Source organism: Trematomus bernacchii, unplaced genomic scaffold (genome assembly GCF_902827165.1).
Source record: "Trematomus bernacchii unplaced genomic scaffold, fTreBer1.1, whole genome shotgun sequence".
NCBI lineage: Eukaryota > Metazoa > Chordata > Actinopteri > Perciformes > Nototheniidae > Trematomus > Trematomus bernacchii.
The window spans coordinates 127,959-155,880 of NW_022987477.1; the positions used below are offsets into that span (position 1 = coordinate 127,959).

At 38.7% G+C, this 27,922-nt stretch overlaps 1 protein-coding gene across 1 annotated transcript in view; it reads left to right on the top strand.

Annotated features, from left to right (window-relative positions):
- ptprn2 (protein tyrosine phosphatase receptor type N2) overlaps positions 1-27,922 on the top strand; it is a 207,787-nt gene that overhangs the window by 2,715 nt on the left and 177,150 nt on the right. Inside the window, exons 2-3 of the mRNA XM_034146922.1 lie at positions 12,021-12,071; positions 20,384-20,497. Of these exons, the coding sequence (XP_034002813.1) occupies positions 12,021-12,071; positions 20,384-20,497 (165 nt within the window). The remainder of the gene's footprint in view (positions 1-12,020; positions 12,072-20,383; positions 20,498-27,922) is intronic.

A 27,922-nucleotide genomic window follows, 5' to 3' on the forward strand; every position in this document is an offset into this window, starting at 1 on the left:
AGTATCTCATCCTGCAGCCACTAACAAGAGGATGGAAGCTGTAAAAACATTACATAAGCGCACTGTAGCTGTAAATAATCCCAAATGAAATGTCGTTTTCACAATGCTGCTAGTGCTAAACTGGAAAAACACTGCCTCACATGTTTTACATTCACCCTAACATCACCTTTTACATGATGATGTTAACAGCAGATAAATACTAAGACATGCTGTTTGGTCACCTTGATCTCTTCATAATGTCCAACTCTATCAGACAGTCGAGGTCACGGACGCTTTCACATGTTGTACTTTGCTTTTTCTGCTGCGGTGACTCAATATACAGCCTGAAGTGAGGCATAATTCACTACTTGAGAATTAGCCAAAGGGTTTGAATTGCTACCAGTGGGAGGTGTTGGACAAACTTAACAACACTGTTTAATTATGTCGTAAAATACAGCCTGGAGGGCGGTCAAATATTTCTTTCTTCTAATCAAAGAGGGGAAAAATGATTAATTCAATTGAGGATTGGCGTCTATTCCACCAGGCTTTATGATAAGAGTGTAGGGAGGTTAATGCCCATACACTTAAGTTAGGAGGGTGTCATTTGAATAATGCATTCATTGACTACTGAAGAGAAACCTGCCGATGGAAAATGAGCAAGAATTGATTTTGTTTTGCTTTAACACTCCAGCATTGCTACGAGGCTTGGTGTTAAAATGCTGTTCATCTCTTTTCTGTTTGCAAAGGGTTGGCAGCGCCCTGAATCCCAATAACTCCCGTACGTAGTTTAACTCGACAGGCAGTTTCACAAGGTCACGTTTGGAGATTTAATGGAATAAATATGAATTCAACAACCTCCTGGGTTTTAGGCATGTTCTAATACTGCATTCAGAAGTCTCTCGATATCAGAGTTTTCTCAAAAGTGAGTCTGCATGAAAAAGAAAACAAATATTGATCGTGTTAATTAGCAGAGGCTTGTGTAGCATTTGCTTATTTACTGTAAACATTGATGGTATATAGATTATAGCAAGACTGAGATACCTTTAATACGACTGTGACTAAGTAGGGAGTGGGCTAGCGAGCTTGTTAGATAGGTAGCTAACTTAAGCTAACTTGTAAAATAGGTAGCTATTAAGCTAATTTGTAAAGTAGGAAGCTAACTTGTAAAGTAGGAAGCTAACTTAAGCTAACTTGTAAAGTAGGAAGCTATCTTAAGCTAACTTGTAAAGTAGGAAGCTATCTTAAGCTAACTTGTAAAGTAGGAAGCTAACTTAAGCTAACTTGTAAAGTAGGAAGCTAACTTGTAGTAGGTAGCTAATTTAAGCTTACTTGTAAAGTATGTAGTTAAGCTAACTTGTAAAGTATGTAGCTAAGTTAAACTAACTTGTAAAGTAGGTAGCTAACTTAAGCTAACTTGTAAAGTAGGAAGCTAACTTGTAAAGTGGGTAGCTAACTCAGGCTAACTTGTAAAGTAGGAAGCTAACTTGTAAAGTGGGTAGCTAACTCAGGCTAACTTGTAAAGTAGGAAGCTAACTTGTAAAGTAGGTAGCTAACTTAAGCTTACTTGTAAAGTATGTAACTAAGTTAAGCTAACTTGTAAAGTAGGTAGCTAACTTGTAAAGTAGGTAGCTAACTTAAGCTTACTTGTAAAGTATGTAGCTAACTCAAGCTAACTTGTAAAGTAGATCGCTCACTTAAGCTTACTTGTAAAGTATGTAGCTAACTTAAGCTTACTTGTAAAGTATGTAGCTAACTTAAGCTTACTTGTAAAGTATGTAGCTAACTTAAGCTAACTTGTAAAGTAGATCGCTAACTTAAAATAACTTGTAAATAAGATAGCTAACATTAGCCAGCTAGCTTTTTTGATAGATGGCTTACAATTCTGTTCAGCATCTCAATTCTGTTTGCAAAGGTTTGGCAGCGTCCTGAATCCTAATATGTAGTTAACTCTCTAGATGCAAGGTCATGATTTGTTAGCAATATAAGGACTTTCAGCAAGTTTTGTGAAACAGAGAAACATCAATCTGATAAACAATAAGCTCATTCGCAGCAGGTTGTCAGGATTCTGTCGCTCTAAAATTGTATAAATTAAGACGTGTAACAGTAACTAATGGATGTAGATATGTGACAGTGTCATTATCTCCTATACATGGAGACATTGTACTCTGATGCTGTGCTGCTGGGTCTTTTCATTATTGCTGGCTTTCAGCAGCCATCGCATAATAAACCCAGACAAGTTAGATTTGATTCATAGGCTGAGCTCTATCTATTTTGCCTCAGGGCTCCGACATCCCGTAGATATATGACTGAGTGCTGATATCTAACATCTTATAGTGGTGATAAATCATGGGAGAGGATTGAGGATGAATGTTTTACAACAGGGTGGGTTTTGAACACGTCACTGAGGTTAGACATCTTGTTTTTTTTTACTGCAGGTGGTTTGTTTTTATTCTATATGTCGTGTGGTTGGTGTTGTCTTATTATTGCACGGAAATCTGTCCCAGGAGATTTAAGAGGGTGAATTGAAATACAATAAATATACAACACAGTCTCACGGCATTTCGTGTTATAGTCACGAAATGAATCTATTGATTCGTGTTCACCAACACGATTTCGCAATTTTTTTCGTGTCACACAGAACGATTTTAAAAGCAATGCAAATAATAACAAATTAGAAGGAAAAAGACATTTAAAAAAATACAGATTTAAATATTCTGACACAGAACGATTTTAGAAGCAATGTATTTCTATTGGTAGTATGTTTCGTGCCTGCACCAAATAATAACAAATTAGAAGGAAAAAAAGATGACATAAAATACAGATGTCAGTATTCTGAGGCTCTGAGCCATTTCTTTTCCTCACTGACGGCAAAAAAACTCAGACATTATACAATTTAAAATAAAAGGGATAGGGTTAGGCTTAGGGTAAGATATTGAGTAAGAACATGTTTTTATGAACCACACAGCTTCTGGTCTTCCAAGACCCGACCGGACAAAAAGACGTGTTGCAGGCACGAAACATACTACCAATAGAAATACATTGCATTTAAAATCGTTCTGTGTGACACGAAAAAAATGTGAAAATCGTGTTGGTGAACACGAATCAATAGATTAAATTAATTTCGTGACTATAACACGAAATGCTGTGAGACTGGGTTGAAATATACTGTATATGAAGACCAATCATGAATTGCTAAGGCACAGCATTGCTTTGAGCTAAATGCTAATATTTGCATGCTTGTGGCTCTGTTAAATGTATGTTTTTAGTGTTTACCATGCCATACATTACAAACTAAGTACAGTTGAGGGTATTGTGGGTATTTGATCTCAAACTTCAGACAAATTACATTTGAATGGCGCTAGATTAAACGTCCAGGGACCCTCAAAGTAATTCCTACATGCCAATCCATTATGTCAATCCCAATGTCAGTAGGATTCATCTTCTGGGGACCTTGAATGTCTGTAGATTTCCTGACAATCCATCAAATCTGTGTTTAGATATTTCAACCTGGACTGAAACAAGTTAACACCGCCATAAACACAAAATAGGTCCATTCGTTCCAATCAAAGGGTTGTGGGTCAACATGTTGAAGTATCCTTGGGCAAAATACCCCAAATTGATAGCCAACAGTGTGTGAAAGTGTGTGTGAATGTTGGCTTACTTGAGCAGGTGGCACTTTCCTGTCTCTGTATGAATGCTGACTTGTTTTGTGCTTTGAGTAGTCGTAAAGACAGGGTAAAACGCTTTATAAATCCAGTCCATTAACGTTATCAATAGGCTTTCAACAGCGACAATTCCTCATACTGTCTTTGAAAGCATGTATTTCTAAACTCTGCTTCAATACCCACTGAAACCAACTCATAATTACCAAAGATAAAAACTAAAAGACCTGCCAAAATGGATAAAACACAGTCTGTCATAGTCTCCGTTTTCTTATTTCTTAGGATGTGTGAGTCATCTTGACTGTACAGAGTCGTCCTTCAGTTCAGACTCGATAGGAGCTTCTCAATGAAATGGCAAACTATTCATTGGATGTGATTTTATTGGGAAACACAGCCCTTCTTTCGGCGCATAGTGGTTAAATGAGCATTTGGCGTGTTAAGCCTGTTCTTCCAAATTAACATTCTCAACAGCTGCAGCTTTCAAGTGTAATTGGTCGAACATCAAGATTTTCCTCCATCGTCTGTTGTTGTGAATTATTCCTATTGATGTAACTAATAAACAGCACTCAGTGTGAATAAACCTCTCAGCTGCACTGCCTTGTCTTCTGAATTGCAGACGGATTAGCTTCAAAATGGAAGGAGAATATAAGGTTTATTTCGAGTGTAAGCAATGAGTATCAAAGCAGGCTGTATATTCCTGGCTTGGGTTGATACCACGGCTGGTGTGATAACAGACGACGTGCGATGTTTCTTTGTGACTCAACAGATGCTCGAAGGAGTGTGTTGGCTTCGAGTGATTATTGAGATGAGGGAGTGGGAGCAAAGCGGCTGGCTGCGCTTCTGTGTTCTCTACCCGAGTAATGTCAGCGGCGCTTGTGAGAGGAAGGAAGTCAGAACGATGTCAAACAGACGCGTCGAAGCAATCCATCTCGTTATTCTCTCTTCCCTGGTTCAAGGTGAAACTGAAAAGCTTAAGAGTGGTGCAGAGATGAGTCTGAAAACACTGAGAAGACTCACTTCCGGTTCCCTCATCTAGAATTCTGTGGGTTTTTGGACGTGTTTGTGATTATAAATAAGGTCTGTGGTTAACTCAAGCTGAAGAGATTTGTATTCTACGACATAAAATCCGTCAGTAATACCCCATTGGTGAATTTAAACATGGCAGTTGCAAACAAGTGTCTAATTAAGACGACTAAACGTCATCACGGCCAACATTATCCGCCTTTAGCTTAGCGGTGGTGACGTGAAGTCATGTGACCGTGCTGTAGTTCCTTTATAGCCCAACATTAGCCACCTGTAACTTAGCGGTGGTGACGTGAAGTCAGGTGACCGTGCTGTAGTTCCTTTATAGCCCAACATTAGCCACCTTTAGCTTAGCGGTGGTGACGTGAAGTCATGTGACCGTGCTGTAGTTCCTTTATAGCCCAACATTAGCCACCTTTAGCTTAGCGGTGGTGACGTGAAGTCATGTGACCGTGCTGTAGTTCCTTTATAGCCCAACATTAGCCACCTGTAGCTTAGCGGTGGTGACGTGAAGTCATGTGACCGTGCTGTAGTTCCTTTATAGCCCAACATTAGCCACCTTTAGCTTAGCGGTGGTGACGTGAAGTCATGTAAATCCCACCTTCGTGACAGACGTTTGAAAAAACCCTGGTGTATAAAGAGGATGTTTTATCGTTTCTATTTTTCCTTTTTATTTTATTCCTTTCAAAATGAAGCAGTGTTTGTAAAGGATGTCAGTGCGAAGGTCACCAGACCATCCAAGATTTATAACGAGGACAATAACACAGTAATGAGACTTCTGAAGGCTGCGAAGGTTGAGCACAAGAATTAATGTCTGCTATCTCAGCTGTTATTAAAGCAGTAATGTGTCTGCTTCGGCTCAGGGAGAGGCTGATTAATACTCCAGACCATTGCTCAGTGCAGCACAGAAACAAAATGACTGCTGGGAGGAAGGGAGGCAGCGGAGAGAGGCTGATGTGGGAGGTTTTTTCCTGTGTTTGTGACTAATTGAAATGGCTAATGTAGTGACACTTTCTGACAAACTTGGCTCACAAACACATCCACATCGAGCTAATGTTCAGGTTTATATTGGTATGTAGTGTCTCTACTTTAAAGAGTCCTCTCCTGATGATGTTCAGGTGTATATCAGTATGTAGTGTCTCTACTTTAAAGAGTCCTCTCCTGCTGATGTTCAGGTGTATATCAGTATGCAGTGTCTCTACTTTAAAGAGTCCTCTCCTGCTGATGTTCAGGTGTATATCAGTATGTAGTGTCTCTACTTTAAAGAGTCCTCTCCTGCTGATGCTCAGGTGTATATCAGTATGTAGTGTCTCTATTTTAAAGAGTCCTCTCCTGCTGATGTTCAGGTGTATATCAGTATGTAGTGTCTCTACTTTAAAGAGTCCTCTCCTGCTGATGTTCAGGTGTATATCAGTATGTAGTGTCTCTACTTTAAAGAGTCCTCTCCTGCTGATGTTCAGGTGTATATCAGTATGTAGTGTCTCTACTTTAAAGAGTCCTCTCCTGCTGATGTTCAGGTGTATATCAGTATGTAGTGTCTCTACTTTAAAGAGTCCTCTCCTGCTGATGTTCAGGTGTATATCAGTATGTAGTGTCTCTACTTTAAAGAGTCCTCTCCTGATGATGTTCAGGTGTATATCAGTATGTAGTGTCTCTACTTTAAAGAGTCCTCTCCTGCTGATGTTCAGGTGTATATCAGTGTGTAGTGTCTCTACTTTAAAGAGTCCTCTCCTGATGATGTTCAGGTGTATATCAGTATGTAGTGTCTCTACTATGACGTTTGTGTTTTTATATCTGCATCCTTTCTGAAGCTGCACTGTTTTCTCCTGATGGAAGAATTGTAGGTCTTTGTAACGTCAGCCACCGTACAAATGGTTTTTAAATTGCGTTGGCACTTCACTCTCAGGTGACTTATTATCCGTAGGGAAAGTAGTACCCTAACGCTGTTGTATTGTGATTACCTGTGCTTCAATTGGCACTTATAATCCTTTTACTTCTGATAAAGGAGTGCACAGTTTCCTCCAGGCTGGAGTTTGTTGGTTCATTTCGTCCGTTTGACTCGCTCTGATTCTGCACTTCAAAACCCAATCACTCCTCAGCAGATGGGAGACAATCAAATGTCTGAATCATTCAGCGCGGGTCACAGAAAAAGGTCAAGCTGGCCTATTTCTGGGTTCTTCTGTTGCCGCAGTGGCGCTGCCATCTTTAATTCATGGTCGCTGCCGCCTGCCTGGAGGTTTCTGAGACAAATCCCCTGGAAAATGAGTGAGAAATGTGTTTGGTTACACTCTGGTTGTCAGGTGGTTTCATGTCATGCTACCTCTTCAATCATAGCGACCTCCAGGACCCTCCTCCTGTTAATTATTCATCTTTTTAAATAACGTTTTTCTCTCATGCATCACATTTGGTGCAGGCTTAACCCCCGGTTGCTCCCAAAGGCATGTCTACGGTACTGAAGTGTATGTGGGTTGCTTTGGATAAAAGCAAAAAAACATGTTATTTTGGGAAATACACTAAGATCAGAGCATGTCTAAAATATCACTAACTGAGCCATGCTAGCTGTTTCCCCCTGCTTGCAGTCTTTGTGCTAAGCTAACTAGCTGCTGGCTGTAGCTTTGAGAAGAAGACATGAGTCATAGTGATTTCTCTTTCTTTAACAATATTAGCTTTTTTAATTTTTACAAACTAAGTAATTGCATGACAAATACAGTTCTGCTCAGATGTCAAGACGTGCATAGGAGGTTACAGGAGATTCACTTCAGGAAGTTCCTTTTACAATAACAACCGACAAATAGGGCCCAAAGAAATGAAAGTAAGTCTGCCAGATTCAATAGAAATGGTCAGATTTGGCGTGTAAAAAACCTCTAAATGTGTGTAGCTAATAAATGCATTCCCCTAATTGTCAAACTTTACCTTTAAAAGTAACGTAGCATGGTATTTTTGTGGTGTTAAAGGGATTGTACAGGAGATGTCGCAGTATTCAAACATCTGTTAAATCAAACTCTTGTCGTGTTAATCTGAGAACTCCACGAGGAATATATGAACATTTTTGGCAGCGCTGCCGACGTGTGACATGCAGCTTTAACAAGAACGGAGCTTTCTGACATCTCTAATTTTAGAAAGAGGAACGCCTTAATGACACAAGATGTTAAAATCTGCGGACATGGTGTCAGGCTGATTTGCTTTCAGGTGATGCTCCCTTTTTCAATTCACTCGCACTTTTATTGCCGGTGTCGCCCGCGGCTCTGAAATGGCTTTTTTGGCTGCTGTGTGGCTGCATGTGTGAGTAAAGATGAGTCAGGTGTCCTTGGTGGCAGCTTATCATTATAATAAAAGAAATGTCGGAGAGTGAATTATGTCCTGTGGCTGCTGCCAGACTCCCAGCATCCTCTTTGGCCCCCGTCAAACATCACAGAGGTGGGAAGTAGTGGAGTACAAATACTTCGTTACTGTACTTAAGTACATGTTTCTGGTATCAGTACTTTACTCCACTACTTATTTTTCTGACGACTTTTTACTTTGACTTCTTACATTTTGAACACAAATACCTGTACTTTCTACTTCTTACATGTTCAACCCAAATACCTGTACTTTCTACTTCTTACATGTTGAACACAAATACCTGTACTTTCTACTTCTTACATTTTGAACACAAATACCTGTACTTTCTACTTCTTACATGTTGAACACAAATACCTGTACTTTCTACTTCTTACATTTTGAATCCAAATACCTGTACTTTCTACTTCTTACATGTTGAACACAAATACCTGTACTTTCTACTTCTTACATGTTGAACACAAATACCTGTACTTTCTACTTCTTACATGTTGAACCCAAATACCTGTACTTTCTACTTCTTACATGTTGAACACAAATACCTGTACTTTCTACTTCTTACATGTTGAACACAAATACCTGTACTTTCTACTTCTTTTCTTACATGTTGAACACAAATACCTGTACTTTCTACTTCTTACATGTTGAACACAAATACCTGTACTTTCTACTTCTTACATGTTGAACACAAATACCTGTACTTTCTACTTCTTACATTTTGAACCCAAATACCTGTACCTTCTACTTCTTACATGTTGAACACAAATACCTGTACTTTCTACTTCTTACATGTTGAACTCAAATACCTGTACTTTCTACTTCTTACATGTTGAACACAAATACCTGTACTTTCTACTTCTTACATGTTGAACTCAAATACCTGTACTTTCTACTTCTTACATGTTGAACACAAATACCTGTACTTTCTACTTCTTACATGTTGAACTCAAATACCTGTACTTTCTACTTCTTACATGTTGAACACAAATACCTGTACTTTCTACTTCTTACATGTTGAACTCAAATACCTGTACTTTCTACTTCTTACATGTTGAACCCAAATACCTGTACTTTCTACTTCTTACATGTTGAACACAAATACCTGTACTTTCTACTTCTTACATGTTGAACACAAATACCTGTACTTTCTACTTCTTACATGTTGAACACAAATACCTGTACTTTCTACTTGTCACATTTCCCAAACAGGCTGGTTCCTTTAGTTTGAATGTGTGTTTGGTGGCGTGATCATTATTATTTAGAGTCATTGCGTGCCTATTGATTTGAACACGATCCGTGTATCCATCATTTCCTGGTCTTCTCTAAAGAAGAGGGACCAATGAAAACGTTGTCATGTTGCCGTTGTTCAGCATGGAAACATTCATTAGCTAACAATGACATTATTGTTCTATTAATATAAAGGGAGGTCAGGTACTCTTTAAAGCAGCTGCTAGTTATGGCGGATACACACATTACACAACAGGTTGAGTTTCCACAATAAGCAGCCCACTCAGGTTATCTGTATTTACACTAAATCCCACTGAGGCTCCACTTCCCATTGATGAGCCGCTGTTATGATGTTCACTTGGCAACTCAGCATCAACACTCAATAGCCTGTTTAGTGCTTTTTTAGAAAGGTTATTTTCTTTGCTAGATGGATATAGTTACACAACACAATAGTGCCTTTTTGTCAGGAAGCTTCGTTAAGATACAACCTGGATACCTTTTCTATTCTTACTTAGGTGAGTGGAGCATTCTCAGGTAATCAGAAGCATCCACTGTGATTGCATTTTAATTAAAAAGCGCCATTTTAATCAACTCTTCCATGGCTTATGTCCCTGTCTCTCTCACACACACACACACACACACACACACACACACACACACACACACACACACACACACACACACACACACACACACACACACACACACACACACACACACACACACACACACACACACACACACACACACACACTGTGACGGACTAACTATGCTTGACTGGATGCTTCATTAATCGGAGGGTCGTAATTAATATTGAGAGGAGGAGAAGCTGATGGACGGACACTAATTTCAGAGCGAGAGTCAAGAGGGACTGCACGACAGTTTCTGAGGGTTTAGAAGTGTCTTACATTTAATTTGTTTGCACTCAGCTTTAATCTTAACTTCTGGGGAGAGGTTCTGTCTGTAAAATAGTCTAAATGCCAACAACCTGGACATGTTGAGGACCCCAAAGTTTGATGTAAGTAATGTGAAGTAGGGGCAATTAGAAACAGCTGGATTGCATATGTTGGGCAATTTGTGCGATTAGCATAAGTGGAGTACATTAGTAATTAGCATTATAGCCTATATGGACAATATTTCCAAAACCTTTTCACCAATTTGGATGTTTTGTTGCTTAATCTGACCTTTTCAGAATTCAATTTGGCTGCAAAAACCACATTTCGACTCTTTGTGGGACAATTTGAAGGAATGTTTTGTCTATTTGATCTGTTTTCCAACTCCAATTTGCTTCTAAATTGCAGGTTTGTAAAGAAGATGGCTAATTGTCTGTAGTGATTTTGATAGATTGATTGATAGATAGCTAACTTTCGCTAGTTAGCTTGATATAAAGACAGCTAACGTTCGCTAGCTCACTCACAGGTAATTTAATTTGATCTCTAAATTGACTATTTATACATTTCATCCCTGTGGATTTGTCTCTGGCAGTGAGAGTTATTATAAACCGTCCAAATGAGCAGATAGTTTTTCAATTCCTCCTTTTTACATTTCCACTCACTATAGATTTGCTGTAGCAGGAAACTTTTCAGAGTTATGCCTCACCTTTAAAAAGTGGCGTCATGCATCCATGAAAATGAGCGATGTGAGTATTTTAAAAATAATGGTAGAAGGAGCTGTAAGAAAATCCATTTGTGCTGTTTGCTTTTCAAGTAGTTTCTCTCCAGCTCAGGACATTCTGCCTCTTCGGTTTTGAGATCGGAGCGACCGTACATTTCCGTTATGATGTCGTTAAACAGCCATTCTGCTGACATATCGATGCCGTTAACTCCAAATGATGTAATTTCATGAAATGTGCCCTCCAGTTCTCGACAAAACGGCCGCATATTGTGTCTGTATAATCAGGTTATCATGCAGACAAACTTTACAGTTATAATAAAGATCATTATGATGGATCTGCAAAGGAGAAACTTGCAGAAACTTGTCCTGATTATCTCTCCTCACACCTTTCCCTTCTCATTATTTAGAGAGGTCTGACAGACTGATCTGTATTCAGAGGATGCATCCAATTACTTCCCTGCTTCTGATGAGCTGAAGCAGGGACATGGAAAATAGATAAAAGACTTAAGGAAAGAAGGAGTGCTGATGCTTGACCCAGTTGTCCGTGTGTTTCCACTATAAACTCTGGAGGATGAACTTTTAAACAAACTCAAAAGTGGCTGGCGATGGGATTATTGTTTTGAGCCTGAAAGGAGTTTTTACTTCTGTGTACATTCAACCTACAATAATTCGAAGCAGAGACAGTTTCCAGTGGACAAGATGCCATATTCTGCCCCTTGCATGACTTTAAAAATGACTTAATTTGCCTTAATTGCCATTATTGTATTTATTTAGACCATAAAACGTCCAGAAATTGAGCAAAAACGTCCATGGTGACATTCAAAATGCTTTGTTTGGCTCACCTGTAGTTCAAACCTTAAGTAAAGCATATCATTTCCAATTAACAAGATACTTAATGCCATGTTTTGCTCTGTGTAACGGGGGAAACACCCTCTCTCTATCTAAGGTTGTTTTTGCCTTTATAGCCATTATTGTATTTATTTAGACCATAAAATGTCCAGAAATTGATCAAAGGTGACATTCAAAATGCTTGTTGTGTCCAACCTGTTCAATCCACTCCAACAGATAATATATATTCCATGTTTGCTCTATAAATAATGTATTTAATCATCAAAATTGTCGTATAGAGCGTTATTTCTGTCTGTGTTAGTAATCCTTGTCTCCGCTCTCTTCCAGGCTGCCTGTTTGAAGACGAGCTGTGTTCTCCGTATGAGTTCTGCGTCAATGGTAAGTCACACTGTGAGCGTCACACACACACACACACACACTGACTTGTTTTCATTTCCAACGTCACACAGCTTGTTTTATTCGTCCGCCCACAAACCCTCATTATATGCTACAGTACATCGTCCCCGTGGTATCAGCCAGCATCGACCCGGCTATTTTTAATCATTCAGGGATTTATAGAAAGATGGAGGGTCGTTAGAGAAGAGCAGCGTTTTTCAGACACGCTGTGTGAGTCATGTCCGAGAAAAACATTATTAAAACTTCATGGGATCAACACCAAGGAAAAACCAATGGGTAACAATTGTGGAAGAAATCTGTTTGATGGAAAAACAGACTCATAAATTGAGAAACACAACTCAACAGAAAGTGGGAAAATGGACTTTATACAAAACTCAAAACAAGACATTTATCTGGAACAACAGCTAATAGTTACGCGTATCATCAAGAATATAATAACATGAAGACATATAATAATAATAATAATTTGAATTTATATAGCGCCTTTCATAACCTCAAGGTCGCTTTACAAAGAAACATCTAAGGACAAGACATAAAACATAAAACAGGGGGCAGAAATGGAAGTGTAACATTGCAGTGGGGGGAGAGTGAGTTATTGTTGGAAGGCTATGTTGAACAGATGAGTTCCCTATTAAATGTTGTGACTATAACACGAAATGCCGTGAGACTGGGTTGAACACTCAGTACAACCCAGTCTCACGGCATTTCGTGTTATTAGTCACGAAATTAATTGAATCTATTGATTCGTGTTCACCAACACGATTTTCACATTTTTTTCGTGTCACATAGAACGATTTTAAATGCAATGTATTTCTATTGGTAGTATGTTTCGTGCCTGCAACACGTCTTTTTGTCCGGTCGGGTCTTGGAAGACCGGAAGCTGTGTGGTTCATAAAAACATGTTCTTACTCAATATCTTACCCTAAGCCTAACCCTATCTCTTTTATTTTAAATTGTATAATGTCTGAGTTTTTTTGCCGTCAGTGAGGAAAAGAAATGTCTCAGAGCCTCAGAATACTGACATCTGTATTTTATGTCATCTTTTTTTCCTTCTAATTTGTTATTATTTGGTGCAGGCACGAAACATACTACCAATATAAATACATTGCTTCTAAAATCGTTCTGTGTCAGAATACTGAAATCTGTATTTTTTTAAATGTCTTTTTCCTTCTAATTTGTTATTATTTACATTGCTTTTAAAATCGTTCTGTGTGACACGAACAAAATGCGAAAATCGTGTTGGTGAACACGAATCAATAGATTAATTTTGTGACTATAACACGAAATGCCGTGAGACTGTGTTGCTCAGTAGCCGCTTTGTTAGAAAGATCACTAATGTTCGCTATAGTTAATTCGCAGTCATTAATCAGTTATTTAATGTAAACCAAAGTGCTTTGAAGAGAAATGACACCTACTAGAGACAATATTGATGCCAATATAAATAAATACATACTTAATTAGATAATAAGCATATTGCAATCTTCTTATGGAGCTATTGAAGTTAGTGAAGATAAGATCTTATAGTGTCTTTGGAATTGCTGCAAATCTGCAGATCTGTACCCTGATCTCCATATTAACCCAGTTAGCAGGAAACAGGGGGAAAGGAGGCAGTGGAGGAGAGATACATATGTAAAAAAACGGACTTTAATTACGCTGTTAGCATTGGTTCAGAGGGGAGCTGTGTCTTAGTGAGAAAGTGCTGACACCTCGACAGGAAAAACCCCGAGGCTCATGGTGTGGAAGTTTTATATTACATTGGAGTAAAATGCAAATTTTCATTTCCATTTTCTCCGTGTGTTTTTTATTTACAGGCCAAATGTGAAGCGCGTATATGAACCCTCTCACTCTAAAATATCAAATCAAAGTTTATTTATATAGCTCAATATCACATCAGTGGGTTTTACAGATTAAGAAATGAAAGACGGTGCTAAAAGATGCATTTAAAGACAAGATGGAGTGTGAAATACAGATAAAATTAGATGAAATACAACAAAAAGGACAATAAAAATACAATAAAATACCATAAAGTGTAGGACAAACATTGGGTAACCAGCTTTAAATATAGGCTTTATTAAAAAAAGGACGGTCTTCAACACACACTTAAAGTGTTTGGACACTGTCTGCCTCCTTAATAATTACAGTTAATAGGAAACATAGCTATATACCACATCAGTGGGTTTTACAGATTAACAAATGAGAGACAGTGCTAAAAGATCAATTAAAAGACAAGAGAAAAACAAATACAATTAGATAAAATACATCAAAAATACAACAATAATACAATTAAATTTGATGGAAAGGGAAAGTCTTCAGCACACCTGATAATGTTTTGGACACTTTCTGCCATAATTACAGTTACTAGGAAACAAAGCATGAATAATCTCCGTTAGCCTGATGATGAAGAGCAGCAGACAGAGGAAGAGTGGGAGTAACTGGGTCAATTCAATATTTAATAATCCATTCCTTGCACAATTAATGTATAATATCCTGCTTTATATTGTCAGAAGCATTCATAGTGTTGTTATCCAGGTTAACCACATGTTTAGTTGTTTTTATATATTTTAACCGGGTGGTTAGTTTTAGTTGTCAGACACCTCGGCACATAATCTACACAAAGAGGAAGAGTGGGAATAACTGGGTCTGACACTTCGTCCCTGAAGGAGTAACCTGGGTTATTCTGGGATGGAAAAAACAACCGTGCTCTTCTTCCTGTTGCCATGGAGATCCGCTGAGGAGGAGGGAAGGTGTCGGGAAGAAGCTGCTCAATCAGAAACCATTTTTATAAATGAGGTCTAATGATAATAATAAGCACCGCCACCTTTCATACAATAAGTGCAGTTCAAAGTGCTTCACATTGATATCACACAGAATACAGTTACCAGTAAAATACATAAAAACTAACAAGAAATAGCATAGAATAGACATATATTTAGATTAAAGGTGCAACGATGACATTGTGCATTAAAAGGAGGATAGTGCAAATTCGACAAACAATCAAATGTGTAGAAATGTGCAAAATATATTCTACACAGCCATCTAAAATTAAAACACACATACATGACATATTTAATACTAATTGCATAAGTATTAATCACCTTAATTACACCAGATATACCAAAGAACTACAGTATAATGACAGAATGCTCCTAAACATAACATAGAATAAGATAGAATGTGTGCAGTATTGGTATGAAAAGTGGAAAGCTGTGCAGATATACAAGAGGTAGCTGTGTGTACAAATGTAAGTAAATCATTATTTAATTACATAATAAGCATATTGCAATCTGCATGATGCAAAATATATCCTATACAGCCATCTAAATTAAAACACATATAAATAACACTAATTATATAAGTATTAATCACCTTTAATATGAGTTAGCAGTGTTTGTAAACAAGACTCAGAGCACATGTGGGCAATAGCAACATGCTAATCATGCTAATTACAGCGCTAGCAAAGCGATGTACCGACATGACGTGTTATAATGCACTACAGATGGATACAAAGATAACTAATCAAAAGAAGAAGGTAAACACACCTAATGAAGATTTGTATATAGGTTTTACTTTAGTTAAATGTGGTTAAAGCAAGCCATAAGGTACAGTATGTACAAATGGAAGCTAAAGCTATGCTAGCTAGCGCTTGAGCTAACACTGAAGGCATTGCTTATATTTTGCAGCGTGTGACTTGTGCGAATTGAATATATTTTGGTTCATTCCTGTAATGAATTAAGCTCTACTTTCCACATGATATCCTCTTCAAATAAGTATATCTGAAGTCCTATTAGGTTCTTCTACAGTACTAGTTAGCGTGATTGATGGTTTAGCTCAATTACCATCCTCCGTATATCATTAGCTCTTGTGCTGCTTCTGTCATGTCTAATTTAGGATCCAGCCTTTTCAAATGTTTATTTCAATCTGCAGGGGAAGTACTCTCAGAGGTTCCTCTAAAAGCAAACACAATGTGATTACCCTGAGACAGGAAATGCATTTTAATTTGATGCAACTCTCCGGAGTCTTTTACTGGTTTGATAATCTGAGTTAAAGTACAGAGGATAAGTGCTGCCAGATTCCTCGAGGGCACCAGTTGTCTCGTATTTAACACTTAACCAACAGTGTGTTATCGACTGGTGGGTATTCTGTTGTCTGCAGAGTATTTTAGATTTCAATTATTAAGGTGATGCTGCTATTGTTCCATTTCTGCAAGTAGGTGCACTCCAAGAGGAAATTAAGAGACTGTACAAAAAGGTTATTTGGTGGCAAATATAAGGGATATATTGGGATTTTAAAGATGAAAACAAGGTGTATTAATGCAGCTAATTCAAATATCTGCAGTGTGTTTGAGTTTGAAATGACTGAGGTGATGCTTCTATTGCTTAATGCCTGCAACAATCTGCAAAAATGCAAACACAGTAGGTGCAAATCTAAGAGGAAATATCTTTAAGCATTGCAATTAAGAGACTGTACAAAAAGGTTATTCAGTAACACATATAATGGGATTTTAAAGGTCAAAACAAGGTGTATTAATGCAGCTAATTAAAATATCTGCAGTGTGTTTTAGTTTTAATTGATTTAGGTGATGCTGCTATTGATCAATGCATGCAACAATCTGCAAAAATGCAAACACAGTAGGTGCAAATTTAAGAATTATAACAAATAAGTAAGCATTACAATTATTAGACTGCACAAAAAGGTAATATGATGGGATATAATGGGATTTCTAAGATAAAAACAAGGTGTATTAATAGAGATAATTCATATTCCACAGCCAAATTGAACAGGGAGTGTGTTCATGTTTATTTATTTCTGTATTTACATGTATTCTGCAGTGCATGCATTAGTGTAATTATCATTTCAAAGCCACAGTGTTCAGACGCTGCTGAATAATCTGTTCTTTAAGCTTGTTCTTTTATTTATTAGCACACTAGATTTGGCCGGTCTCTGTGCATTGATTTTTCGGCAGATACACCTGTCTCGATACGTCTTCATTTGTGTCCTCCTGACACAGCCTCTGAGCCAAGCTTTGCTGACTGTCAGCTGCAGTGTTTGCTCCTCTTATCCCTCAGTGTTCGCCTTCACAGTTGAAACAGCTTCAGCAGCAGCAGGATGTCGCGTTAAGCTGTCAGAGCAGAGTCTGGATTTACAGCGAGTTAACTTCTTTTGGGGTGAAAATCTTCCTGTCAACATGGCATTTATCCAGACGTGGCTTCCCTTAAGTGACACTGAGTTGTTGAGTGATTGATTCTTTGGCCCTGTTTCATGCATTATTGATTAATGTTCATTTGCATTGCAGTTGTCCGTCACAAATTGATGCATTGTCAGCTTAATATCTCCCTAAAGCTGACAGAAGATCAATAGACAGCGTCTCTGTTCTGATCTGTTGTTCAAAATGATCGAACGTACGACGACTGTCTCACATATTTAAGAAAGTATTATCTTATATTTAATTGCTGTGAATTTTTGTTCTTGATTTGAACAAGCCTCTGCCTTTTGTCCGTCACAAATTGATGCATTTATCAGCTTAATATTTCCCTAAACTTGACAGAAAATCATTCAAAAACGACCGGTTCTGATCTGCTTTGATAGAGATGTAGCATTATGTGCACCATGCATTATGTGCATTCAGTAATTGTGTGCCATATAAGGATTTCCTGGTAGTAAAACACCTCTCATTTCTATTTTCAACCTGTTTGCATGACTGTCTGGTTGCACACCGGAGAAGGAAATGTTCAATGATACCGATTGCTATGGAAACCAATTAGGGATTCAGTGCAGAGCGTGAAGCATTCACCAGTTTCCTGTCACCTTCCCCCGCTTGTTTCTTACATAATACGTGTTTTATTAGCACAAATAAAACATACCGGAAGTCAGTGAAGAGAGGGGTTGGATTGTTGCTTTTCAGACGTCTGTGACGCATGTGTAGGTGGAAGTTTTTCCTCTATACGCTGTTAAATATCCCCAAATATCTCCTGTGCTAATTCACCTCCTCCCACGGGCGACTTCCTGTACAGAGCTGTCATCAAACGAGTCACAGACGAAGGGGGGAATCAGGGAAAAGATCCGCTTCTCGTTTAAAATTAGAGTTCAAATTAGTACCTGACATCAAGCTATATACTCCATAATCATCTGTATTTATTTCACTTGCAATCAAAGGTGAAAACAGATGCTTAGTGTTGTCTAAATAGATGTCCTTTTATAAAATGTTCCATAGATATTATGTTTGGGGTTTGCAAGTATACCTTACCTTCTTATGACTAGAGCATTGATCTTGCTAACGCTACATTTAGCTAACTAATTAGATAACTACCTACAGTATTTACAATGGAAAAGTGCACATCATTAGCTACTATACATCTTTGGGGGGTTGCAATTTGTTGCTCGTAGCTAGAGCGTTGATCTCACTAGCGCTATGTTTAGCTAACTTGCTAACGTCTACGATTATCTGTAGTTATCTCTGAGAAAAATGTACAAATAAGTTACATTTTGTATTTATAAACCCTATTAAAAGCTGCAGATGTTAGCATTTTTTACAATGTAAAGAGCCACGTCATTAGCTCCTGCAAATGCTTAGGGTTGCGATATATATTTCTCGTAGCTAGAGCGTTGATCTCTCTAGCGCTATGTTAAGCTAACTTGCTAACATCTACGATTATCTGTAGTTATCTCTGTGAGAAAAATGTAATCTATTAACAGCTGCAAGTGTTAGCTTAGACGCTAGCTTAGAAACCTAGCGTTTATTTACAACGGAAAAGGGCACATCATTAACTACTACAACATGATGAAGGGTTGTGATATGTTTCTCGTAGCTAGAACATTGTTCCTGCTAACGCCACGTTTAGCTAAATTGCTAAAATCTACAATAATCTGTAATTATCTCTGTGTGAGAAAAATGTAATATATTAACAGCTACAAGTGTTAGCTTAGATGCTAGGCTAGGTTTATTGACAACGGAAAGGGGCACTTAATCAACTACTACAAAATGTTTGGGGGTTGCAAAGCGTTGATCGTAACTAGAAAAGTGATCTTGCTTGACTTAAAAAAAAAGAGGAATATTGTTCTTCTTGATGAGATAAGATAAGAAGTACTTTATTGATCCCAATTTGGGAAATGTTTGTGTTGCAGCAGCATAAAAGACATGGCAATATATTGATGCAATGGTTGTCCCTCTCTTCATATCAACATGTCAAATCCCACAGATGATTAAGAGATATTATGGAGGAGGAGACAGGAAATGGCAGCATGTATCTGACATCAGTGTTTTTGTTTGTGTTTACTTTACGCTGAACGACCACACAGTCCCCGACGTGTCAACGAACATCAATCCAAGCGCTGATGTTTGCTGTCATTGTCCGACATCTTGGGCCTAATTAATGGGACTCTGGTGCGTGACAGAGTGTTGATTCACATCATTACATCCCATCTAATCACACGAGGTAGAATGCATGATAACACACACACACACACACACAGACACACACCACACACCCACACACACACCACACACACACACCACACACACACACACACACACACACACACACACACACACACACACACACACACCACACACACACACACACACACACACACACACACACACACACACACACACACACACACACACACACACACACACACACACACACACACACACACACACACACACACACACACACACACCACACACACACACACACACACACAGGCATACAGACAGACATACAGAGACACACACACACACACACACACACAGACACACACACACACACACACACACACACACACACACACACACACACACACACACACACACACACACACACACACACACACACACACACACACACAGCAACGTCACTAATCAAGGTTTTCTGTAACTGTCCAAGTCTTTTAAAACTGCCAAAGTCTTCTTCTGCTGATTTCTCTGACAAACGGTCTGTTGGCGAAGAATAACAGACTGCAGAATGTTCAACATTGACCAATCGGCATCGAGTATACAGCTACACTGTGTAAAAAAACACCATTAGAGCATTTCAACTGGGTCAAAATGTCTCCAGAGTCTCCTTTCTGCTGATTTCTCTGACGTCCAGCAGTGCAACAATCTGCTTTCCTTAGCAAAACGGTCTGTTAGCGGAAAATAATAGACTGCAGAATGTTCAAAGTTGACCAATCAGCATTGAGTATTCAGCTAAACTGTCTAATAAACACCATTAGAGCATTTCAACTGGGTCAAAATGTCTAATTTTATTAAAACAAACCCGTCCATAACCAGTTTTCTTCTTCTCTTCTTCCAGATGAAGTGTTTGGACGCTGCCAGGAGTTGGCGGCTGCAGATTTGTACACGTACGATATTTCTTCTTCTGCTCTGCAACGCCTCAGGATCCTGCTTCAGAAACTGGCTCACAGAGGTAAATACTGCTGTAGAAGTAATCAGATTACTTTGTAGTACAAATACTTTGTTACTGTACTTAAGTACATTTTTCTGGTATCAGTACTTTACTCCACTACTTATTTTTCTGACGACTTTTTACTTTGACTTCTTACATTTTGAACCCAAATACCTGTACTTTCTACTTCTTACATGTTGAACACAAATACCTGTACTTTCTACTTCTTACATTTTGAACACAAATACCTGTACTTTCTACTTCTTACATTTTGAACACAAATACCTGTACTTTCTACTTCTTACATGTTGAACACAAATACCTGTACTTTCTACTTCTTACATGTTGAACACAAATACCTGTACTTTCTACTTCTTACATGTTGAACTCAAATACCTGTACTTTCTACTTTTTACATGTTGAACCCAAATACCTGTACTTTCTACTTCTTACATGTTGAACCCAAATACCTGTACTTTCTACTTCTTACATGTTGAACCCAAATACCTGTACTTTCTACTTCTTACATGTTGAACCCAAATACCTGTACTTTCTACTTCTTACATGTTGAACACAAATACCTGTACTTTCTACTTCTTACATTTTCCAAACAGGCTGGTTCCTTTAGTTTGAATGTGTGTTTGGTGGCGTGATCATTATTATTTAGAGTCATTGCGTGCCTATTGATTTGAACACGATCCGTGTATCCATCATTTCCTGGTCTTCTCTAAAGAAGAGGGACCAATGAAAACGTTGTCATGTTGCCGTTGTTCAGCATGGAAACATTCATTAGCTAACAATGACATTATTGTTCTATTAATATAAAGGGAGGTCAGGTACTCTTTAAAACAGCTGCTAGTTATGGGTACTTTCTACTGAAGTACATTTCAAAGCCTCTTTACTTTCACTTGAGTAAAGAAGTTTAGTCAGTACTTCTACTTTTACCAGAGTATTTTTAAACACGAGTATCTGTACTTCTACTTGAGTAAAGGATGTGTGTACTTCTCCATCTCTGGATTACTGTCACATATAGAAGAAACAATTGAGATTACTAGCAGGATTACAGAAACCCTGCCTGTCAGCTGCCATCGTTTGAAGAACGAACAGCAAGAACAGGTCATGTGACTCATTTTGGGTCATTGATTTGTCACCAACATTATTGCCTAACCAGTCCAGTTGGCTTGTTTGCTGGTGGGACATTTAGAGCTATGAGTAAGAGTGCAGTGTGCAAAGTAATCTCATTAGAAAGTCTCTGGTACTCAATCAATAACATGTTACATCTTCAGGGCATTTGCAATAAGACGCCTTCATAACAGGAGTGACTTTATAGCTCATTTGAGGAAATTAAGGGTTAGTTTCGGATTTAGTTCGGTCACGTTGATATGGCTGATTTAAAATTCATGTCTTGTACTGTCTGATGGTTTTTGGAGTGTGGGAAACAGATAGAAAAGACTGAAGCCTCCAGACAGTCTGCTAGTATAGATCCATTGCTGTAAATGCAAATCAAATCTGCATGGTGTGTGTCTTACAAACACATGGAAAGGTGTTTTCTGTCCATAAAATGCCTCAAAAAGTAATTTATGTCGGAATAAAATACCAAAATGGTGACATAGCCTTTTAATATGTTGATCTTTACAGATTTTCCTAGATAGAAATATGTTATTTGATAGTAAGTGTATGTTAAGTAATGCAAAAACACTGCTCTAAAATTTTGTAGTAATGTGTTTTTATTACATGTACAGCACTTTGGCTCGACCAAAAATTGCTTTTAAATGTGCTTTATAAATAAAACCTGATTTGATTTGATTTGATTTGAAAATGAACAGTCTCACTCCCTTGTCTCAGGAATTTAAAATAATGCATTTGAAGGAAATTACAGACCAGAAATATTATAAAATGGAGCTTCTGTGCATTTTCTCAGAAGGTGTAAGTGCAGTAATGAGCCACCAGGGGGCAGTAGACTCCTTTGACATGGAGCGTGACCACTAACATGAAATGTCCAAATATAATTGGCTTTGCAGGCCACTCTGAAGCTTAATATCTTTTAACAGGCGTGAACCGCTGTTGAAAATCATTAAGCAGTCAGCCAGAGGAAATCAGAAAAAAGCAGCCATGAATATTAAGCAAGGCGAGACCACACATTTATTCTAATTACTGCTCAGAAATAAACAAATGCGAGTGAAAGGAGAGGATAAGAAGAGAGGTGGTGTGGCAGTGTTTAATGCTTTTCATCGAGAGAGTCTGACCTTGTGTTTGCAGACATTTCATCATCGCTTTGAATCATTTCCACCCTTTTCTGTCTTGCATTATCTCCGCATGAGTCCACAATGCACTGGTTATTCTCATATTGAAGTGTCATCTTTGAGACGCCATTGTACTGTAAGTTAAATTGAAGGAGGAGGGGAGGGGGACGTCAACAACATCAATGAAATCGATTTACAATCCTCTTTATCTTTCATCAGGTAGAAATCTCGCTGCAGAATGTCATTGAGATCAATAGGGATTGACCCTTGAACAAAAGGGTTGTCTGCATGCGTCCCCCATCGGCAGATCTCGATGTTTGCTATTACATTTTCACCACAAAACCTTCTGAATGCAACGCCCCTGTCATCCCACTGCAAATTACTTTTATATTACACAGCACCTTAGTATTCAAGGCGTGAAACCACAGCCAGACTGCTGCTGTCATAACGCTGCGGAGTCAAAAAGGCAGACTGGAATAGAGAGAAACACACATGAGGTAGTAACTGTAGTGTATTCATTTTAATGTGCTATATATTTAGGATGATGGAGCATTTCATCTGCCAAACACTGCCCCTAAACACCACATATCCAATAGTCTAGCAACCGTATTCAAGCAGATTTCCCCACATTTGAAGTAAGAATGATAATCTGTAGCTATCTTAGTGACAAAAATGTACAAATAAACTACATTTTGTATTTATATGCTCTATTAAAAGCTGATAATGTGAGCTTAACACAGACTTTCTAGTTTACAGTAGAAACCTAGCGTTAGCATTATTTTCAATGTCTACGATAATAAGCAGTTATAACTGTAAGAAAAATGTACATGCTCTATTATTATTCTCCATTTAAAGCTTAACACTAACCTACTAGCTAACAACCTACAGGAAAAACCTAGCGTTAGCATTTTTTTACAACGGAAAAGGCCATTTTATTAGCTACTACCACATTTTTAGGGGTTGCCATATTAGTTAGCTAAATGCTAAAGCCTTAGATAATCTGTAGTTATCTCTGTGGGAAAAGTGCACCAAGAAAAACCCATTTTGTATTTAAATACTTAAAATCTGTAAATGTTAGCTTAACACAAACATTTTAGCTTCCACCTATATTAGAAACCTAGTGTTAGCATTATTTACAACAAAAGGAGCATGTCATTAGCTAATACAAAATGTTGTAGCTAACTTGCTAACAACTAAGCTAATCTGTAGTTATTTCTGTGACAAAAATGCACAAAGAAATTACATTTTGTATTCAAATGTTCTATTAAAAGCTGCAAATGTTAGCTTATAACCAACTCACTAGCTTGCTGCCTACAGTAGAAACCTAGCGTTAGCATTTCTTTCAACGGACAGAGTCAACTTCAAAACGTCTTAGCTAACCTGCTAACAACTACGCTAATCAAGTAGTTATTTATTTGACAAAAATGCACAAAGAAATTACATTTTGCCATTTAGATCATTCTTGTTTAAAATTTAAATAAACAAACATTGGACAAAGTAGTGTTAGCAATAGCCTTGTCGGGGTTAGAAAGTTTCATTAGCATTAGCATTTTTTGACAATGGAAAGGGCCATTATATTAACTACTAACACATTTTTAGGGGTTGCAGTATACGTTAGCTAAATGCTAAAGACTACAATAATCTGTTCATCTAGTCATAGGTTACCTCGGTCACTTTGACTCCAGAACAGACGTTTTTAATGCCATATTTTTGACTTCCTGGTCTGTTTTTATACTCTCAGACTCAGTCCTCTCCACATCAGAAAGCATCTTGTCAGAAAGTGACGTCTGTGTTCTTGATACCTCGTCTAACTTCACTAACCTGGAGTCGATTGACCTCTTGACCTCCGTGCAGAGCGCCGGACTCTCACCGTGCTGACAAGTGAAGTGAGATGATGCATTTTGACATGTGCATTATCTCCTCCATTGACAGGAAGCATCAGAGTCAGTGGGCAGAAAACTGACATCTTGTCACTGAAACCACATCTTACTCCAACCCAACCTGCACAAAAACACGTTTTCCTGACAACAAAAAACATTGTTGTTCCTCTTCGTATTCTTCTCTGTCCGTTCCTTGACAGCCTTGTTAGATTGTTCTGGAGAGAAGTCAGACACGCTAACATGCCACGAGGAAACTTGAGTTGTTATGAGGAAAACAAGAGTGCTTTTATTGAGCTGTTCATCGTGAGTTCGTGTCTGGAAAGCCAGCTGGATCATTTCGGAGAAACATTCAGTAGATTTATTCTCCTGGCTAAATCATATCCTCCACAGCAAAAACACAGATCTCCAACAGTTTGGCAATTACGTCAATATGACATTACTTTGGTTTGATGTGGTTATGCTTTGTTTAAACCGACAGAACTATAGGTAGATAGATAGGTAGACAGACAGACAGACAGACGGACGGACGGACGGACGGACAAACAGACAGACAGAGAGAGGGACGGACGGACGGACGGACGGACAGACAGACAGACAGAGAGAGGGACGGACAGACAGACAGACAGACAGACAGACAGACAGACAGACAGAGGGACGGACGGACGGACAAACAAACAGACAGACAGAGGGAGGGACGGACGGACGGACAGACAGACAGACAGAGAGAGGGACGGACAGACAGACAGACAGAGAGAGGGACGGACGGACGGACGGACGGACAGACAGACAGACAGAGAGAGGGACGGACAGACAGACAGACAGACAGAGGGACGGACGGACAAACAGACAGACAGACAGACAGACAGAGGGACGGACAGACAGACAGACAGACAGACAGACAGACAGACAGAGGGACGGACGGACGGACAAACAGACAGACAGACAGACAGAGAGAGGGACGGACAGACAGACAGACAGACAGACAGACAGAGGGACGGACGGACGGACGGACGGACAAACAGACAGAGGGAGGGACGGACGGACAGACAGACAGACAGAGAGAGGGACGGACAGACAGACAGACAGAGAGAGGGACGGACGGACGGACGGACAGACAGACAGACAGAGAGAGGGACGGACAGACAGACAGACAGACAGACAGACAGACAGACAGAGGGACGGACGGACGGACAAACAGACAGACAGACAGACAGACAGAGGGACGGACAGACAGACAGACAGACAGACAGACAGACAGAGGGACGGACGGACGGACAAACAGACAGACAGACAGACAGAGAGAGGGACGGACAGACAGACAGACAGACAGACAGACAGACAGACAGACAGACAGACAGAGGGACGGACGGACAGACAGACCGACAGATGGACAGATGGACGGATAGATGGATAGATGGATAGATGGATAGACAGATTATTATTGTGCAAGAAATGGTACATTTAAATTGAATAGAAATGTAAAATGTACAGTGGGAGTTTAAGTCCAGTTATTAAGAGAATTTAAATTATTAAGAGCCCCTTTTACGAGTGACAACGGCCCAAATAATTTACATCAGGAGATTTCTGAAGCTTTTAGGAAACGATGTGCATGTCTCCTCAGGTTGGTGAAGTCAAAGCTTCAGTAAAGAGATGACAAGTTGATATAATCATAAAGCTACTTAAGGGTGAACAACGATATGACAACTACTACTACTACAGTACTTTAAAAGTAAATGAAATGTGTTTGTTCACAATGCATTCATACTTTCTGCTGCATCATTGCACTGTGAGTTTAATGTCCACGTCAAATCTGGATTGACACATTTCATTTTGACTAATTATGTCTCCTAAATTATTCACGCTCTCTTCCATTAGCTCCTTTTTTAAAAACCAGTCGGTGGACAGAAGTAAAGGGAAAGGGGAAAATCTGCATTTCAAAGACGGCATCCCATCTCACAGGCTTTGAATATTTAAGACGCCCCTCTGTCTCTCAGAAAGCAGACAGGAGGTCAACAGAAATATCTAATGTTGCTGCTAATGGCACGGCGTTAATTCACCGAGGAATTTCACCCTTAAAATGAGAAACCCCGGTGATAAAACCTGCTCTTTCTTTGGACTCAGAGATGAATTTGCACGACATTTACCCCCCCACACCCCCCCCAGTGCGAGGATAATCAGCTGAGAGGTTGATTGAGAGGAATCCGAGCGTTAAGAATTCAGCACTTTTCCATCCTGACTTTTTCTTTTACAAAACGCCTCATTTCAGAAAAGATAAGAAGTACTTTTTGATACCAATTTGGGAAATGTTTGCGTTGGAGCAGCATAAAAAGACAAGTCATTGTACACAAGAGACATTAAAAGACTATAAATAAACAATCGTGCAAATGTGCAAAATATTTGGAGTGTTGTGCAGGGCTGACAGTATTGAAATGAACCAGATATTGTTTGATATTGGAGACAGAGGGGATAGCAAAAGTACACACATCCTTTACTCAAGTAGAAGTACAGATACTTGTGTTTAAACATACTCTGGTGAAAGTAGAAGTACTGACTAAACTTCTTTACTCAAGTCAAAGTAAAGAGGCTTTGAAATGTACTTCAGTAAAAAGTACCCATAACTAGCAGCTGTTTTAAAGAGTACCTGACCTCCCTTTATATTAATAGAACAATAATGTCATTGTTAGCTAATGAATGTTTCCATGCTGAACAACGGCAACATGACAACGTTTTCATTGGTCCCTCTTCTTTAGAGAAGACCAGGAAATGATGGATACACGGATCGTGTTCAAATCAATAGGCACGCAATGACTCTAAATAATAATGATGACGCCACCAAACACACATTCAAACTAAAGGAACCAGCCTGTTTGGAAAATGAGAGAAGTAGAAAGTACAGGTATTTGGGTTCAACATGTAAGAAGTAGAAAGTACAGGTATTTGGGTTCAACATGTAAGAAGTAGAAAGTACAGGTATTTGGGTTCAACATGTAAGAAGTAGAAAGTACAGGTATTTGAGTTCAACATGTAAGAAGTAGAAAGTACAGGTATTTGTGTTCAAAATGTGAGAAGTAGAAAGTACAGGTATTTGTGTTCAACATGTAAGAAGTAGAAAGTACAGGTATTTGGGTTCAACATGTACGAAGTAGAAAGTACAGGTATTTGTGTTCAACATGTAAGAAGTAGAAAGTACAGGTATTTGAGTTCAACATGTAAGAAGTAGAAAGTACAGGTATTTGTGTTCAAAATGTGAGAAGTAGAAAGTACAGGTATTTGTGTTCAACATGTAAGAAATAGAAAGTACAGGTATTTGGGTTCAAAATGTA